Source organism: Trachypithecus francoisi, unplaced genomic scaffold (genome assembly GCF_009764315.1).
Source record: "Trachypithecus francoisi isolate TF-2019V2 unplaced genomic scaffold, Tfra_2.0 Lachesis_group4, whole genome shotgun sequence".
Taxonomy (NCBI): domain Eukaryota; kingdom Metazoa; phylum Chordata; class Mammalia; order Primates; family Cercopithecidae; genus Trachypithecus; species Trachypithecus francoisi.
The window spans coordinates 54,017,124-54,036,657 of record NW_022681469.1 but is presented as its reverse complement, the minus strand read 5'-3'; the positions used below and the strand labels follow the sequence as shown (position 1 = coordinate 54,036,657).

Here is a 19,534-nt window from a genome sequence, read left to right as displayed (position 1 = left end):
GCTGTGGTTTGAGAGGGTCTAGGCCTATTATTTCTTCCCAATAGCATTCTTCCAGATTAAAGCTTCTTCCCTATTTATGAATCCCCTATTAAAATGTAAGTACACTGGAAAGTGGATAGTAAAGGAACTTAAGAGAAAGGGAACATAAGTTGGAGTTTAGGGTAGAGAAGTACAAGTAGAGGTGGGCAGGGGGTCCTAAGGAGATGGGAAGGGCCAAAGACAAACTTAACCAACTTCACAGCATTGCTCAGGATCTGCCCTGTTGGCAAGTGTACAGATGTTTTCACAGGACAGCAAACAACTAGAAATTGGTCCACAACCATAACGAAATCTTTTGTTTTTTTTTTTTTTTTTTTTTTTTTTGAGACGGAGTCTCCCTCTGTCACCCAGGGTGGAGTGCAGTGGTACGATCTCGGCTCACCGCAAACTCCGCTTTTGGGTTCAAGTGATTCTCCTGCCTTAGCCTCCTGAGGAGCTGGGATTACAGGTGTGCGCCACCACACCCAGCTAATTTTTGTATTTTTAGTAGAGATGGGGTTTCACTATGTTGGCCAGGCTGGTCTTGAACTCCTGATCTCAGGTGATCCGCCCACCTCAGCCTCCCAAAGTGCTGGGATTACAGGCGTGAACCACCGTGCCTGGTTGAAATCTTTAGTTTTGATATTGTAGCATTAACATTACAAACAGAAGCATCTTCTTCTTTTTTTTTTTTTTTTTAAGAGAGAGAGGGTCTTGCTCCATTGTCCAGGCTGAGTGCAGTGGCACAATCATAGCTTACTGTGACCTTGAACTCTTGGGCTGAAACGATCCTCCCACTCCAGGCCTTTCAAGTAGCTAGGATCACAAGTGTGCATCACTATACCCAGCTAATTGTTAAAAATTATTTTTTGTAGAGATGGGGTCTTGCTATGCTGCCCAGGCTGGTCTCGAGCTCTTGGCCTCAAGCAATCCTCCTGCTTTGGCCTCCCAAGCGCTGGGATTACAGGCATGAATCACTGCACTCAGCCAGAAGCATGTTCTTTTTTTTTTTTTTTTTTTTTTTGAGACGGAGTCTCGCTCTGTCACCCAGGCTGGAGTGCTGTGGCCAGATCTCAGCTCACTGCAAGCTCCGCCTCCCGGGTTTCCGCCATTCTCCTGTCTCAGCCTCCCGGGTAGCTGGGACTACAGGCGCCGCCACGTCGCCCGGCTAGTTTTTTGTAGTTTTTAGTAGAGACGGGGTTTCACCGTGTTAGCCAGGATGGTCTCGATCTCCTGACCTCGTGATCCGCCCGTCTCGGCCTCCCAAAGTGCTGGGATTACAGGCTTGAGCCACCGCGCCCGGCCTAGCATGTTCTTAATATCCTTAGATTCTCTAGGAGCAATAAAAAGGCCCTTTAACATAGGTAAACAACATATTATCTAATGTCCTTCTCATTTAGGAGATTACCAACACAAAAATGGTCTCCAAAAAAGACAAAGCATGTAACATATCATTTGTGCTTCTCAAAACCTTCAGGTAAACCATTAAGAAGAGCTGGTATTTAAGAATTAATCAAACATCCTGACTTCAGAATCATTTTGTTCTATGAAAAGTCAGCCACTGACATTTATTTGGAAAGTTAGGGTTTAGGTAACTGTGGGGCAGCTTGGATCTTATATTGCACAAAAGCTGCTCACTTACTTCCACATCTGTGAATTCAGGTGTTTTTCTACCATGGAGTTTAGTGCGAATCGAAAACGATCCCATCTTCTATCAAAAACATAGTACCCTCGTCCCATGAGGCGACTCCCAAATGAGCAAAACTGTGAGGAAAAAAAAATTTTAATTTTGATTACAGGTTAATAAGCTAATATAAACCATACAGAGAAAAATAACATTTGCATAAAAACACACAGGGGCACAATTTTACTCAAAATAAAGAAGCAAACCATATGAAGCCAAAAATATTTCTGCAGTTCTGTAGTTTGAGCTCTGGATTTTCTGCAGAACCTCACATTGCAACTCAACAATAGCTACATTCAATTTTCTGTGGCACAGAGGGGGCTACGTTTTCTACTCCTGGGACTGAGCCAGCATTTTTTGGTTAAGAAACAAATAACACCAGGCGCAGTGGCTCACGCCTGTAATCCCAGCACTTCGGGAGGCTGAGGTGGGCGGATCACTTGAGGTCAGGAGTTTGAGACCAGTCTGGCCAACATGGTGAAGCCCCGTTTCTACTAAAAATACAAAAATTAGCCAGGCGTGGTGGCGGCACCTGGGATCCCAGCTCTTAGGGAGGCTGAGGCAGGAGAATCGCTTGAACCCAGGAGGTGGAGGTTGCAGTGAGCTGAGATTGTGCCACTGCACTCCAGCCTGGGTGACAGACTGAGACTGTGTCTCAAAAAAAAAAAAAAAAAAAAAGAAACAACCAGCACCCAGGGTGACTTTTCAGGACCATCTGTCCTATTATCAGCCACATTTTCTCAAGGAACTTGGTGGTTCCCTGCTTCTCATGATAGTAATGGGAACTGCTTGTGCTAGTGTCCCAGGTCCCACCTTTCCTATCTGATGTCAACAGAGCCACTTTGCTTCCAGCCAGGCTAAATGCCTTCCTTTCCCAGTCTCGACCCCATTTCTGCCTCCAATCAGTCTTTGTAGGCTGTCCTGGGACACAGCACCACCTTGAAGCTTTTGCTCCTGCTGTTCCTTCTCCCTGCTGTCTCCTTTCTTCTTCTTTTTGTCAATCCCAATTCCCCACTCTCTCTCCCGGTTCCCTTATCAAGACTGTCATTTCTAGTGGCTCTCATCTGAATGATCTTCCCACTGTGAATTCCCATGGCACACCCATTGCCTGCTTTATTCCATTTTGCCTTGGACTCATGACATGGCTGTTTTACGTTATACACAGGATGCCTACATACCTGATTCGACTATCAGTGTATAGACAGGAGTGCCCATTCTCTTCCTTCTCCTTAGTATGAGGATAGTAGGCATTTGGGCTAACAAATAGATTGGGGAGACAGGGATCCACAAAATGTTTAAAGCACACTATCCCTCTTAAAATATGTGGATGAAATATCAGCATTCAGATGTTTAATAAACATTTGATTATGATGTTAGGACAACCGGAAGGCTCTCAGAAACGCAAGAAGCAGCCTCAGAGAAGGTGACATTTGGCTGGTTTAGGGCTCAGGCGAGTCTGCAAATGACTCTATAACTCAAAAGCAGCTCTCCCCCTTCCTCCAGGCCTCCCAGCAGCTCCCTGGCCTCTCTCCCAGACACAGGGCTGGATTGGCACTCATTCCACAAACCCGTCCTGGAACCAGACTTTGGAACAGTTCTCAGGAGGAAATGTAAGACCTTCCCTTTGTTCTGTTTCTATTGGTGTTTTGGGGGTTTTCGCATTAAAATCTTGTCACCCATCAAATCTGGTACTGCTGATGAAAAACACTTTTCTAGGCCGGGCGCGGTTGCTCAAGCCTGTAATCCCAGCACTTTGGGAGGCCGAGACGGGCGATCGAGGTCAGGAGATCGAGACCATCCTGGCTAACACGGTGAAACCCCGTCTCTACTAAAATACAAAAACTAGCCGGGCGAGGTGGCGGGCGCCTGTAGTCCCAGCTACTCGGGAGGCTGAGGCAGGAGAATGGCGTAAACCCGGGAGGCGGAGCTTGCAGTGAGCTGAGATCTGGCCACTGCACTCCAGTCCGGGCGACAGGCGAGACTCCGCCTCAAAAAAAAAAAAAAAAAAAAAAAAAAAAAAAAGAAAAACACTTTTCTGCACCTTCATGTTAAGTGCTTACTGACCAAGCAAGAAACATACAAAGGAATTTTCCGACATAGAAGCTGGTCCCCGGCAGCATGTGGGAGCTCTTCCAGGTCTAGACATCATTTCTTCCCCCATCCCAATTGCTAAAGATGCACCGAGCAAGCATTCATTACAAACAATGATTTAGTGTATCAACTGGCCATGAGAGAAAGGACAAAGCAAAGACACAAATCTGTGGCCTTTCCATTTAAATCAGCAAAACATTAAGGGCACACATCCCGAGTTTAGCTAATCCACTGTAGCCTGGGGTTGTCACCTGGACAAATGTCTTGATGTGCTCCAGAGTCTGGCCTTTTGGCAGAGCCTCGTATTTCTTTCAGACTCAGGAGCCGGAGGCACCGTTTTGTCTTTGCTACCTGCGTATCTGATTCCGTACAGATGCGAGGCTAGGCCCTGAGAAGTTCCAGCTCCCGGCTGGCATGTTACGCCTTCAGCAGAGCTGCAGATCCTCACTGCGTGGGCCACTGTGGCAGACCCTACTGGTTGCCAACCTCACCAACTACCACCCACTCCCACCTCTGTCTTTTCCTTGCAAACAGAACCACACTTTTATTTTGATATCTGACACAGAGCAGTAATCAAGCGGGTCTCCTCCCAGAACCTTGGGATGAATCATGGCTGGTTCCTCCTGAGTCACTGCAACCCCTTCCTTCTCTGCTGCCAATTGATCTAGGGATGGGCATGTGACCCATTTCTGGTAGATATAAGGGGAAGTCTGCTGGGGTTTTCATAGGGAGATTTTCTTTCCTAACATAAGGCAGCATCTTGGAAGAAGACCCCTTTTGTGTTTGTCCCTTTCCAACCTGAGTAGCACACCACTGGGTGAGGATGAAATGTCAGAGCTGCAGCTGATGGACTGGGACCATGCGTGAAAGGTAGAGGGAGTTGTAGAGATTGTCCCTCAGCTCCATGACATCGTGGAGAAGCTGAACCAAGCTTGGGAGCACCTGCCTCTACACTCCCTGCTATGTGATATAATTAAATGACCTTAGCGCTTGTGCCAGATGAGTTGAATGTTCTACTTCTGGCAGTCAAAGGCATCCTTAATCGTCCCTGACTATTTTCTGTACTAATCAAGAGGCAAAGTCTCAGGCTGATGGTGAGCCACAGGTAAGCATCATCCCCAGGAAAGAAAGTGAACTCGGCCTTCATTCATGACACGGAGAGGAGGGAAGAGGGATTCACTTGATCTTGATGTGGGCCAGGATGGATTTCACTTACACAGTCTAGAGACAGAGCCGATCCTGCAGGACTCAGGCTGGCACCAGAGTAAACTACCACGGGGTGTCAGGTTCTAGGCCCCTGCATTCGGCTCTGCAATGGCAGCACCAGGCAGTCCCTTTTAAGGTGCTCGTACGCAAACAATAAACAAGCCTCCAGCAGATGCCTCCTGTTTCCCACCTTAGTTTCCATGACCTTTTGAACTGTCAGCGTGCACTCATTCAAGGAAGGGGAAAGAAAGTGCCCTTTTTACTAATCAGCAATCATGGTGACCTGAAATGCTTCTTCTTTCCTTCAACACACACACATGCTCAGTTCTGGTGCCATATGGTCACACAACAGTAATACTTAGAACCAACAGGGGAGAATACTAACAAGGGCTGACCCCTGACACGCTGCTAAGACAGACGGTTTCCAGAGCAGGTGAACCGAGCTAACCCTAGACATCAGAGGCTCCGTTTTTAGATGGACAAGGCCAGAGGATCAGCTCCTGAGTGCACTTATAGAAACACTATTTCTCAAGCATGCTTGCTTCAAGGTGGGCCGTAAATACTCAGGATTATCCATTCTTCCCCCTTTTTTCTTTTTAGTAGTATGTGGAAGTACTCAGGATTATAATCAGCTGGGAGCCCGTTCCTTTCCTTTTGTAATGTTCAAGGGTATTTCTAAGGCAATCGTTAAAACTCACGGTAAGTCTTTTTGTAAAACACTGCACAGGCAGTCTTGCCTTAGGAAGGATCATGCCTTTGGTATGATCACCTAAGTGTCTGCAAAGCACAGGCGAAGAACGCACAGTAAGAAACAGAAGGAGGCCTACCGCAAGAGGTCTGGGATGGTGCGTGGAGAACTGACAGTCTAGCTTCTCGGATTCGTCGGCTCCGTCCATCTCCCCTTCATCACTGGACAGTCGGCTGGCGAGGTCACCTCCAACCGGTGGGAGTGGGGGCTCTGGAGTGTGGCCGCTATGATTCGAAGACGCGCTGCTGCTTATGCTATTTGCAGATGGTGGTCTAAGGGCAAGAGGGGAGAACAAAGAAAATAAACCAAATAAACCTTTTCTGAGGTGACAAGATCCACCCAGTTTAATGGTGCTCAGGAAACAGCCTGTTAATGGCCAGGTGCCATGGCTCACACCTGTAATCCTGGCACTTTGGGAGGCTGAGGCGGGCAGATGACGAGGTCAGGAGATTGAGACCATCCTCGCCAACATGGTGAAACCCCGTCTCTACTAAAATACAAAAAACTAGCCAGGTGTGGTGGCGCATGCCTGTAGTCCCAGTTACTTAGGAGGCTGAGGCAGGGGAATCGCTTGAACCCGGGAGGCGGAGGTTGCAGTGAACCGAGATTGTGCCACTGCACTCCAGCCTGGGTGACAGAGCAAGACTCTGTCTCAAAAAAAAAAAAAAAAAAAAGAAAGAAAAGGAAAACAGCTTGATTAGCCTCGCCAGTACCTCCGGGAGGGCACGTCGGTGGTGACTTTGCATAAGGGAAAACTACCAAGGCTGAAGGGTTTGCAGTGACCAGCTCTCTCCAGTGACCCAGTCAAGTTCTGCGCCAGTTGCTATCCCTGGGGCAGATGACAGAAATGATGGGAAAGCCCAACAGTGTAAGTGGAACATCAGATATGGGAACATGACAAAGTGAATTGAACCTACACCAGTCTTCTATGAATTCAGTTACAAGTATTCACCTATTTGTGACAAAGTGAATTGAACCTACACCAGTCTTCTATGAATTCAGTTACAAGTATTCACCGATTCGTGACAAAGTGAATTGAACCTATACCACTCTTCTATGAATTCAGTTACAAGTATTCACCCATTTGCAGGTAAGTAAGCTGTACTTGCCATACAATTGCTTTCCTTTTAAAGTGGAAACTGACAAGAAGATCAACCAGGTAAACAAGATCAGGGCAATCACCAAAAATATCAGTAATGAAGAAACACAGTCCTATGCATATGTTCTTTGATACAAAGCTATGATTTTAGGAAACTGTTGTTATACTGGCATGAAAAAAAGTTTTGTCCTGGTGATGGGCCCCTCATTAGTACTTTACTCTGAACCCATGCCTGTCACTTAATATTGAGCTGTGTGTAGTTTAATTGTATTTTCTAAGGATGAGTGTTTCAATTTACATTTTTTATTTATTTACGAGACACTCTCAGTCTGTCACCCAGGCTGGGGTACAGTGGTGTGATCTCTGCTCACTGCAACCTCCACCTCCCAGGTTCAAGCGATTCTCCTGCCTCAGCCTCCCAAGTAGCTGGGATTACAGGTGCCCGCCACCATGCCTGGCTAATTTTTGTATTTTTAGTGGAGACAGGGTTTCACCATGTTGGCCAGGCTGGTTTGCACTCCTGACCTCAGGCGATCTGCCCACCTCAGCCTCCCAAAGTGCTGCGATTACAGGCGTGAGCCACCGCGCACGGCTTCAATTTACTTTTTGACAAGCCCTTTTACGCACTGTGGAGCATGACTGGTTCACAGTAGGTGCTAAAGAGAAATTTTTTTCAGTGAACGAATGAATGAATTCCATGTGTGTATAAAACAACCCAACAGATGTCATCTTAATTATGGTTAAGCTTACAAAAAGCAATGTCACAATAAGAGGTAGAATTACCTGCTTCTTAGGCAGTAAAAAACAAAACAACACAAGGCAAAACCAAAATCAATTACATCCACATTAGCAGAAGAGTTAGATAAGGAATAGTCACAGTTAACTGTTACTAGTTTTTGTGACTTCTCCATTTCCATCAGGTGATTGAGCAGGGAGAGGTGACAAAAATAGGGAGAAAAAGAAGGAGAAAAAAAGATTGTCTTTCTGCTTTCTGCTTCGAAAGTTGCTCCTTCAAGTCTCACGAAGCAGCACTGCTGATCTGTCTCCCTTCTCTCTTATTTTCACCCTGGATATTTGTTGCTTTGAAATCTTTTCAGGTCTCCAATACTTGAACTTAAAACAGATTCCAAAAGTATAGTCACTTAAAAACAAAACCACAAACGTGAAAACAACCCAAATGTCCATCAGCAGATGACAAGACAAAATATGGTATATTCATTCAATGGAATATTATGCAAGCCTTAAAAAGGAATGAAATTCTGCTACTATACAAATGACACTTGAAAGCATCATACTAAATGAAATAAGCCAGACATGAAGGACAATTATTGGATGGTTCCACTTATATGAGATCTCCAGACAGAAAGTAGAACAAGAGTTATCAGGAGTTGGAAGGACAGGGGGATAGGGAAGGGGTGTTTAGTGGATATACAGCTTCAATTGGAGATGATGAGAAAGTTCTGGAGATGGATGACAGTATAACTACACAACATTGTGAATGTACTTAATGCCACTAGACACTTAAAAATAGTAAATTTTGCGTTATGTACATTTTACTATAAAAACAAAACAAAACAAGGCCATATGTAGTTTTTCAGTGCCATTATAAGAATTCTGTTGGAATGACAATTTATTACGGACTGTCACCTTTCTGTACTATAAAAACAAAGCTGCCATTCATTCTGAGTGTCTACAGGCATCTCCCCAGACGTTCCTCAATGCCTGCTCTTCTGTATCAGGCAGGGCAACAACATTATTGTGTGCTTACGGTTGAAGACCCAAATAATAAAACAATTTAGATAAAGCTAAAACATATAAAAAAAAAAAACCAGTATCCATAACTCTGCCACCCAAGATCAAGTATTATTAGTATTTTGATTTACATCCTTCCAGACTTTGTTACCATCCACACACATGCAAATGCATCTTAAAGCAAGAACTGGATCACACGATCACCTGGAACATGAAATGTGAGTAGTACACACTATTTTGAGACATGCTTTTTAAAAAACCTAGTGATGTTGTAGAAGTGTTTCCATGTATAGAACTATATCATTTTTAATATTCCCCATAGCATGAATGTATCACAATTTACTTAACAAATCTTCTATTGATGAAGATTTGTTTCCAAACTTTCTAGCAGGCTCTCTCTCTATGAAGCCCTCTCCATCATGATAGGTCCTCCTTATCCTGCAGGAGATAGATTAAAAAGGAGCTGGATTTTATTAAGTGTGATAACAGCATCATGGTTATATAGGGAATTGCCTTTCTTTTTATGTATTTATTTTTGTTTTTTAGAGACAGGATCTTGCTCTGTCACCCAGGCTGGAGTGCAGTGGCATGATCATGGCTTACTGTAGCCACAAACTCCAGGGCTCAGGGGATCCACCCGCCTCAGCCTTGTGAGTGGCTCGGTCTATAGGCATGTACCACAATTTCTGGTTCATTTAAAAATTTTTTTACAGAGACAGGGTCTGCTTATGTTGCCCAGACTGGTCTCAAACTCGTGGCCTCAAATGATCCTCCTTGCTCGGCCTCCCAAAGTGTTGGGATTGCAGGTGTGAGCCACTGTGCTAGGCCTGTCTTTCTTTCTTTTTTTTTTTTAGACAGAATATTGCTCTATTGCCCAGGCTGGAGTGCAGTGGTGTGACCTCAGCTCAGTGCAACCTCCACCTCCCAGGTTTGAGTGATTCTCCTGCCTTAGCCTCCCGAGTAGCTGGGACTAGCAGGCATGCGCCACCACGCCCAGCCAATTTTTGTATTTTTAGTATAGACAGGGTTTCACCATGTTGGCCAGGCTGGCCTCGAACTCCTGACCTCAGGTGATCTGCCTGCCTCCACCTTCCAAAGTGGTGGGATTACAGGCTTGAGCCACCACACCCGGTCCTGTCTTTACTTTTTAAAGATGCATTTGGAAGGCGTTTGAGGTGAAATGCCATGGTACTTGCAATTTACAACAAAACGCATCATCAACAAATGTAGATGAAGCAAACATAATTGCAAAATATTAATATACTAACTGTTAAAACAAGACCTGTAGGTGTTCAATATACTATTCTCTCTACTTTTCTATACATGGGAGAAATTTCATAATGAAAAATAGGAAAAACAAAAACAAGAAGAAAATAGAGTTAGTACTACAGGTATATGTAAGAAAGTTACTAAAGAACTTCCTATTTTTTGGTATTTCATTTTTCTTCAGCTTTACTGAGGTATAACATCTTATACTTATCATACATAAATAAAATTGTATATATTTAAGGCATACAGTGTGATATGGTATATATGTACATTGTAAAATGATTACCACAAGTTAGCTAACATATATCACCTCGCAGTTACCAGTTTTTTTTTCCACGGTGAGAACATTTTTTATTTTTATTTTTTAGAGACACGGTCTCTGTCTGTCTCCCAAGCTGGAGTGCAGTGGAGCAATCACTCATTGTATTCACAGGAACTCCTGGGCTCATGGGATCTTCCCACCTCAGCCTCCCAAGTAGCTGGGAATACAGGCATGAGCCACTGAGCCCAGTGAGATTTGCTTAAGATCTACTTATTTAGCAAATTTCGAGTACATAATACAGTATTATTAACTAGAGTCACCATGCTGGAGATTAGATCCCCAGAACGTATTCATCTTGTAACTGAAAGTTGTCCAATATCTCCCCATTTCTCCCAACCCTTAGCCCCAAACAACCGGCATTCTACTCTCTCTTTCTGTGAATTTGGCTGTTTTAGATTCCACCTGTAACTGAAATCATACAGTAGTTGTCATTCTCTGTCTGATTTCACTTAGCATAATGCTCTCAAGTTCATTCATGTTGTAGAAAATGGCAGGATTTCCTTCTTTTTTATTGTTAAATAATATTTCCTTCTATATATATATGTATTATTATTATTGTTGTTATTTATTTATTTTGGAGATGGAGTCTCCCTCTGTCACCCAGGCTGGAGTGCAGTGGTGTGATCTTGGCTCACTGCAACCTCTGCCTTCCAGGTTCAAGTGATTCTCAAGGATTTGAGGATGAAGCCAAAAGACTGAAGTGGGTGGAATAAAAGAAGGCGAGTCAATCTCTGATGGTTGGGGACTGGTGCTCCTCCACCTCTGGACCTCATGTAGCATGCAGTAAGTTTCCTAATTATTTAAATGAATGCTAGTCTATGTTTTCTGCTACTTGCACCTGAAGCATCCTAACTGATACAAGCATATGAGATTTTAATATTAAGAAAACAGGATGTGGCCGGAGAAGTATTAACTAACGGGAAAGGAACTGACCTACTATAGAACCTCCAAGAAGCTGGGCACCTCTAGGACATTCCTAGAGCAGCAGAAGTCATAGGTGAGGTGACGACTAAATACAGCTTGAGAGTTGAAGGTCTTAATACATAGCAATTAGACCTAAAGGTCATGTCTGCCACCTCACACAACCAGATGATGAGTTATCACCATTTCTGCCAGTACACCCTCTTCGGTACCCCAATAAACTTTCTGGAGTCTCGCTTTGTCACCCAGGCTGGAGTGCAGTGGTACCGTCTCAGCTCATTGCAACCTCTGCCTCCCAGGTTCAAGCAATTCTCCTGCCTCAGCCTATCAAGTATCTGGGATCACAGGTGCGTGCCACCACACCCAGCTCATTTTTGTACTTTTAGTAGAGGCAGAGTTTCACCATGTTGGCCAGGCTGGTCTCGAATTCCTGGCCTCAAGTGATCCGCCCGCCCCGGCCTCCCAAAGTGCTAGGATTACAGGCGTGAGCCATCGCACCCGGCCAACGACAATAAACTTGCTAACGAGAGCAAAGGTTTACTTGCCAGAGAAGTTGAACTGGAGAGATTCTAGACACGGGGCCAACAGGCTCAGCAGAGAGTAGGAGTGAGGCACAGGGCTGGACACAGGGGAACTGTGGGCCATTTCTAGTCAGGACTTCCAGAATGCCTGCTGCCAGGCACATCACCAGTCAGGCTTCTATCTTTGAGAAACTGAATGGCCCCAGAGAAGGCTTCCAGATCTTGCCTTTGGGAATCCTTAAACAAAAGGCTGAGTGGTGATCAGAAAATTGTGATTGACAACCTCACACACAGACTTCCAATTAGGCTGTTAGAACCTCTCTTCTAAATGTGCATGGTTAGGGATGGCCCAACACTGCTGGAGCATCTTCAGCAGTGGTTGGGTGAGACTGCCCAACCACACATCAAAGACATGAACACAGAAAGGAAACAAACCTGGAAAAAACTAAGACGATGATGGAAAGAGAAAAAACTAAAAAACCTATCTTCAAAGATATTAGGATGTTATTACCTCTGAAAAATGATCGTGTCTTGTGGTATAGTGTAAGAAACAACCAGATAAAGAGAACCAGATCCTAAAAAAATAGGAAAGCATCATAAATGATTTAAAATACCATTTTTTGAAGATAAAGTCAAAGAAAATATTTCAGAAAGTAGAACAAGGAGATTAAGAGACAAAAAGAGGTAAGAGAGCTAAAGGTCCAACATCCAACTAATATAAAGTCAAGAAAGAATAAAGACAATAGTGGGGAGAAAATCATCTAAGATGTAACACAGGAAAATATCCCAGAAGAGGAAAAGTATCTCCAGATTGAATGAGCTACTGAGTACCCAGTATGATGAAAGAAAATGAGCTACATCAAGAGTGATCAGCTGGGTGCAGTGGTTCACATCTGTAATCCCAGCACTTTGGGAGGCTGAGGAGATTGCTTGAGCTCAGATATTCAAGACCAGCCTGGGCAACACAGCAAGACCCTGTCTCTGTAAAAAAAATAAAAAGATTAGCCAGGGGCAGTGGCTTGCACCTGTAGTCCCAGGTACTTGGGAGGCTGAGGTGGGAGGATCATTTGAACCCAGGAGTTTGAAGCTGGGATAAGCTATGATTGTACCATGGCACTCCAGCCTGGGTTACAGAGTATAACCTTGTCTTAAAAAAAAAGAGTTGGCCGGGCGCGGTGGCTCAAGCCTGTAATCCCAGCACTTTGGGAGGCCGAGACGGGCGGATCACGAGGTCAGGAGATCCAGACCATCCTGGCTAACCCGGTGAAACCCCGTCTCTACTAAAAAAATACAAAAAATTAGCCGGGCGAGATGGCGGGCGCCTGTAGTCCCAGCTACTAGGGAGGCTGAGGCGAGAGAATGGCGTAAACCGGGAGGCGGAGCTTGCAGTGAGCTGAGATCCGGCCACTGCACTCCAGCCTGGGCGACAGAGCGAGACTCCGTCTCAAAAAAAAAAAAAAAAAAAGAGTGATGGCCGGGCGCGGTGGCTCAAGCCTGTAATCCAGCACTTTGGGAGGCCGAGACGGGCGGATCACGAGGTCAGGAGATCCAGACCATCCTGGCTAACCCGGTGAAACCCCGTCTCTACTAAAAAAATACAAAAAATTAGCCGGGCGAGATGGCGGGCGCCTGTAGTCCCAGCTACTAGGGAGGCTGAGGCGAGAGAATGGCGTAAACCCGGGAGGCGGAGCTTGCAGTGAGCTGAGATCCGGCCACTGCACTCCAGCCTGGGCGACAGAGCGAGACTCCGTCTCAAAAAAAAAAAAAAAAAAAAAGAGTGATGGCCGGGCGCGGTGGCTCAAGCCTGTAATCCCAGCACTTTGGGAGGCCGAGACGGGCGTATCACGAGGTCAGGAGATCGAGACCATCCTGGCTAATACGGTGAAACCCCGTCTCTACTAAAAAAATACAAAAAACTAGCCGGGTGAGGTGGCAGGCGCCTGTAGTCCCAGCTTACTCGGGAGGCTGAGGCAGGAGAATGGCGGGAACCCGGGAGGCGGAGCTTGCAGTGAGCTGAGATCCGGCCACTGCACTCCAGCCTGGGCGACAGAGCGAGACTCCGTCTCAAAAAAAAAAAAAAAAAAAAAAAAAGAGTGACTACTGTGTGAACTTTCACAGCCCCCAGGCTTCAGAGTAAAAAACTGGATGTGTGCAAATAAATAATAATCAGAATAATATTAAACTTCTTGATAAAATTTTCAATGCTATAAATCAATGAAAAAATGTCTTCAAATGTCAGGGTGCATTCAGCCTCCTGGAGGTGATATAGTGGTGGATGCTTTCAGGATCTGTTAGCTCTGATTGCTGCACTCCAGGATGATACCTGGAGGGAAAAAGTTCACTGGAACCAGCTTGGGTCTCGGAAAAAGCAAGGCTTGGGTGAGGAGTGATGGGGAATGGGGCAATGAGTCACAGGAAGGTGTTGATACAGTCACTCAAGTTTGTTTAGTTGCCATTCACTCTTTCTCCCTCCAAACTACATCACCTGCCCCCATATGCCCATCAGTCTGGTCTAAAGTCAAAGCATAGGATGATGGGTCTCGTCCAGTTCAACTCAGGGAAATGCAGAGAAAGTCCCACCTTACTACTTTGAGGAAGCAGAGCATCAGTTTGTCTGAGAGCCTTGAGGAAGACAGCAGAGGGCAACTGATCTTACTATTTGACCTTAATTCAGTCCTTACTATGTGCCAGGCATGAAATGTACATTTCTTATTCCAGCCACCTTAGGTGAGTAAACTAGCATCGACCTTTCTTAGATGAGATTTTTTTTCCCTTTTGGTGGAGAATGGGGTCTGGCTATGTTGCCAAGGCTGCTCTCGAATTCCTGGGCTCAAGTTATTCTCTCACTTCTGCCTTCCGAAATATTGGGATCACATATACGAGCCACTGCGCCTGGCCTCAGATGAAGAAACTGTTATAAAGCTAATGAGAAACGGAGGGGTTTTGTGCCTGTCTGCATAACCTCAAAGCCCTCCAGACAGAGAAACAGATGTAGAAACAGCACAGGGACAAATATATAAGAGGTCAGGGAGAGAATAAGGCCGGGCGTGGCAGCTCATGCCTATAATCCTAGCACTTGGAGAGGCCAAGGCAAGAGGATTGCTTGAGCCCAGGAGTTCAAGACCAGCCTGGGCAACATAGTGAGACTCTGTCTCTACGGAAAAAAAAAAAAAAAAAAGGAGAGAATTGGCTTGAAGTGTGGCAATATCACTATCCTAATGAGATACAGAACGGAACAGAAGTTGCTTTTATTCCAGACTCATCTCTGCCCTTTGTCAGGAATCTAGGACCTTCTGCCTCTCTCCATACTGCCCTCGTCAGTCTAAGATTAACTAAGTTTGCCCTTTTATACTTTAGACTGCATGTGTAAGCGTCTATGAGACAGAGGGGACTGTGCCCAAATTTTGTGGCACCAGTTTCCTGAGGGCTCTCAGCCTGGCTTGTCAGAGCCCAGCCCTCTTTGCCCTTTAAAACAGTCCCAGTGGCTGTGGCTGGCCTAGTCATCCACAACCCTCGGGCTTTTTGGAGCAAGCAACGTGTTCCTTTAGAGTTGGAGGCAAAGAAACTGAACATATGAGTGTGTTATTCCAGGCCCCTCGGGCTGGAGGCAGAAGCATGGAGGGCAGGCATATGGAAACCAGGCAGTGTCAAGGCCGGCGTTCACTGCCTTCACTTTCCTGTGGAGTGCCCCTCCCACTCACTAATAGCTACCATCCATGGACTGCTTCTTATGTGCTTGGTACCTTCTCACTTCACTCTCATTAGCTCCACTGTACAGATGAGCAATCTGAGGCGAGACAGGCTAAGAACCATGACCAAGCTTACCTAGTTAGTAGGCACGGAGTTGAGATTTCCACTTCAAATCCCATTCCAACCCTTGTTATCTAACTTTAACTTTTCTAATTCTAGACTCAAGTTCCCTTTTTAGCAATCCCTGACAAGAACGGGTTGCAATGTAAGAATATGAGAACGAAAATATTTTCAAGGTTAACAAAAAGATACGTATGAAATAAATTCACACACGTTAGCATTTCCTACAAAGGGAATTCACAAGTGGGAGGGGATGACAATAAATTCCATTCATGTGCAATAGTTTTTTTTTTGCCAAGTACAGATAATCTGTATAGATGAAACATCTATTGTATATACATCAATATGAGTAAAGCAATGTTTTTGTAAGTTTTGTGGGATTACAATATTCAACTCTGATCATGGCTCTTCAGTCTTTAATTGCAGGGGATCTTGTCCTAAACTAAGATAAGTGCAGGACATTTTCCTGATTAACTTTGGAAAAGAGCGCACCCCTGAGTTTTCTGGTGCCTAACCCAATCTTGAAAAGATCCTCAAAGATGATTCTGTGGGCCAGGTATGGTGGCTCATGCCTGTAATGTCAGCACTTTGGGAGGCCAAGGTGGGGGAATCACCTGAGGTCAGGAGTTCGAGACCAGCTTGGCCAACATGGTGACAGTGCCTCTCTACTAAAAATACAAAAAATTAGCCGGGCATGGTGGCACACGCCTGTAATCCCAGCAACTTGAGAGTCTGAGGCAGGAGAATTGCTGGAACCCAGGAGGCGGAGGTTGCAGTAAGCCAAGATCGTGCCATTGCACTCCAGCCTGGGCGACAGAGTGAAACTCTATCTCAAAAAAAAAAAAAAAAAAAGAAAGATTCTGTTACCAACATGTGTAATGTGTTCCTCTGCCCCCCCAACTTCTTTTCCAGAAAGATTCTTTTTGCTGATTAACCTCACCCATCGTTTTCTGCTTCCTTAAGAGAACACAAACAGCTGGCATTTCTCTGTAGATGAACATTCCCCTGAAAATTAAACCCAAAAGAAACAGTCGGAGCAGATCCTTCAGGCTCCACTCTTTTATTATTTAACGGCTGCTCCCTTGTTTCTCTGTTAAGCCAGGTACCACTGCCTGGTGAGAAGTGCCTCCATCAGTCAAAAATAGATGGAGATTTGTATAATCAAAGAAAGGCTTTCAAACTGGGTTCCCTGGAGTCCTTGGGGATCCCAAGGAGATCCTTGAGAGAGTGTGGGGGACAATGGCTCTGGGTACATGTGTGCGCTTAGCCGGCTTCAGGGGGAGGCAAGTCTACTTTCCTATCAGGTACCCAGGTTGTGCTGGAATGAAAATGTTCGACAGCTATAAAGAAGTTTAAAAGCCGCTGTATATAGAATTGAAACCCCTTCCAGAAGTTTGGAACAGAACTGTTGCCTCAACTCTAAAACAAGGGTAATATCCTTAACCAACACCCCGCATGACAGTGAGAAGTCATTACAAAATGATCTTGCAAAGTGAGGGGTGGCCAGGAAAGTAGCATGTCAATGGCGACAGTAACGCCACGATGGTGAGCATGATGGAAGTGTTGGGGATGGCAATTCCATCTGACCGCATCCTCCTGAACGCCTGAGGCTGAGCTTGGCCATAATGACAGAGGGACTATGGCTGTCAAACTGGGTCAGGCTTGCACCAACAAGGAAGGCATCAGGGTGAGAGCCTGGCAGATCAGGAGTGACTGCTATCAAATATTTGTTTTTGCTTTAAAAATCAACTCCCTCCCCTTCTTTTATGACTATGTCCTCTTAAAGCCTATTTGCTACCTGTTGAGATTCACACTGTATGCATAAAGAACATCAGATAATATCGTTATCTGCACTTCTGATGGAGTATTATTAATGTTTCTTTTGTATAAAACTTATGGATACTTGATTCTTATCTCATTTTTTTAAACTCCAAATTCCTGAAAAGCGGGGTCCAGCTTCATTAATCTCTGTACCCTTGCCTGAGAGTACCTAACATGGAATCTTGCTTATGGAACGAGCACTCAATAAATATTTTTGAATAAGTGGTTCTCTGTCCCATTATTTGGGAATTGAGCTGCTGCCCATCAAAACGGACATGCACGGATTTTTAATTACTTTTAATCCAAATGAGTGTTAATTCTGTTTTCTATTTTTTCCTTTCTGTCCAGGACAACCACATAGAACCCCAAACAGGTGGCCCAGAAGAGTAGCTTTCCTGGTGTGGAGAGACACGTAAGGACAAACAGCCTCTGCTATGCCAATTTCCCCTTTCATTCTGATGATAGGAGAGCGTGGAAAACAAATACGTGGCAAGTGGACTAGCATGGTGCACTGAGCGCCTAAGAGGTGCTAACGGCCTATCCACCTGGGTTTCCCATCTGCTCCAGGAATCGTCAACTAACATAAAAACCCAGGCAACCAGGAAGTCACCTGGTGGCTGATGTGTCACAGTTCCAGGTATTTATTTCCAGCTTATTCTTGCTCTGTAAAAACACACACTGTCTGATATAAGGTCTGCTAGTCTGCCATGAAGTCCACTGCTGCTGACAATGGTGATGACAGTGATGATGATAATGATGACAGCAGTAAAATCTGTTGAACACTATGTGGCAGGCACTGGGCTGGGCCTTTTATGTACATTATCTCATTAAAACTTTACTACTGCCTTAGGAAGTAGTACTATTATGACTTCCATTTAACACATAATCAGACCACACGCCACAGACCAGGCAAGCTAAAGTCACTTGACCAAGCATTCAGGGCTTCTATCGTCAAGGTGGTACTTACCTAGGAAGTACAGAGTTAGGTGGCCTGGATTTTGCAGGGGATGCAACTTTCGGTTCTGGCCCAGAGCTCCCTGAAGACCCTGGCAGAGAATCCTGCGCCGGCCCGGATTGGTTGGGAAGTATTTCCCTCGTGGAAGTCAGGAGATGCTCTTTATCTTTAACTTCTTTTTCCCGGGACTTGGCTTTGTGTTCTGCCAGGAGGAGGTCAAATTGCTTTTTCCGGCCTGGGACTGCCCTCCGATGGCTTAGCGAATGTGTCTAAGGAGAAGAGAAATGAAAAGCACAGCCTCTTTGATCAGCACATAAACCTGCTTCCCCAGACCCTCCATTTCAGAAATAGCAATTCATGGAAATTTAGAGGTGCTTGAAAAGTCAACTTCAAGGCAACAGCTCCTGTTCTGTGGCTAGGAAGAGGCAGAGACCACACGAACGCAACCATGCCCTACACTCCTGGTGTTAAGAAGCCAAAGCTTCCTCCAAAAAATGGCATAGGATGACGAGCTTCAGCGCAGAACCCATGAAAACCTCTCTGATGAAAGGCAACTGCGAGGGAATGCTAGAGTTAATCCAGGTGCAGGTGGGAGGCTCGATTCGGCCCAGACAAACAGAGCCACCAAGCAGAGAGGGCCATCGCCTTGATCCCAAGAAGCACTAGCAGTTCAGCATGAAATACAGGGCTTTGGGCGACCCAATGGCGGCCGCCTTGGGTCAGCTGTTCCCCTGGCCACCCCGGTGTGGCTGGATCAGGGGCGCGGCATATCATCCTCCCCTCCAGGGCTGCCTTTCAGGGCGCTGCCGCCGCCGCCGCCGCCGCCGCCGCCGCCGCTGCTCCTGCATACATTAAAATGTAGCAGGCTTTAGAACCGCCTGTGAGTGCCTATAAATACAATTTACTGTCTGGCCTCACAAGTAACAGGGGAAGCCTAGTTTTTTTTTTTTTTTTTTTTTTTTTTTTTTCCTTCTTAAAAAGCCAGCCAGCTTGAGGCAGGCACTCTGCTACCATGGACGAGAAGAAAGCATTTCCCTTACAAAGAACAGCTGGGGGTCATGTCGAGGTTCCACACCCTGCCGTGTGCAGAGAGTGGCATGCAAACATTTCGACAAAGGCCCCAGCCAGAGCAGGAAGTATTTTTTATGGAAAGAGAAATACCTTGCAGGTGAGGGATCTTGTGCAAGGTTTCTTTGTCTCGGGATCCAATACTCCACAGTGTTTATTTGGGTCAAATTCTCTCTCTGGTTTAAGAAACAAACAAAAAATATAAGAAAAAAGGAGACTAAATAGAATTTGGCATTAAGACTACATTTT

At 45.3% G+C, this 19,534-nt stretch overlaps 1 protein-coding gene across 14 annotated transcripts in view; it reads right to left on the bottom strand.

Annotated features, from left to right (window-relative positions):
* Positions 1-19,534, bottom strand: part of ATXN7L1 (ataxin 7 like 1) — a 271,184-nt gene that overhangs the window by 13,813 nt on the left and 237,837 nt on the right. For all 14 annotated transcript variants that reach the window (XM_033195034.1, XM_033195037.1, XM_033195038.1 and 11 more), the window contains 4 exons: positions 19,379-19,461; positions 18,230-18,486; positions 5,827-6,019; positions 1,661-1,782 (listed from right to left, as the gene is read on the bottom strand). In XM_033195034.1, coding sequence (XP_033050925.1) covers positions 1,661-1,782; positions 5,827-6,019; positions 18,230-18,486; positions 19,379-19,461 — 655 coding nt within the window. The remainder of the gene's footprint in view (positions 1-1,660; positions 1,783-5,826; positions 6,020-18,229; positions 18,487-19,378; positions 19,462-19,534) is intronic.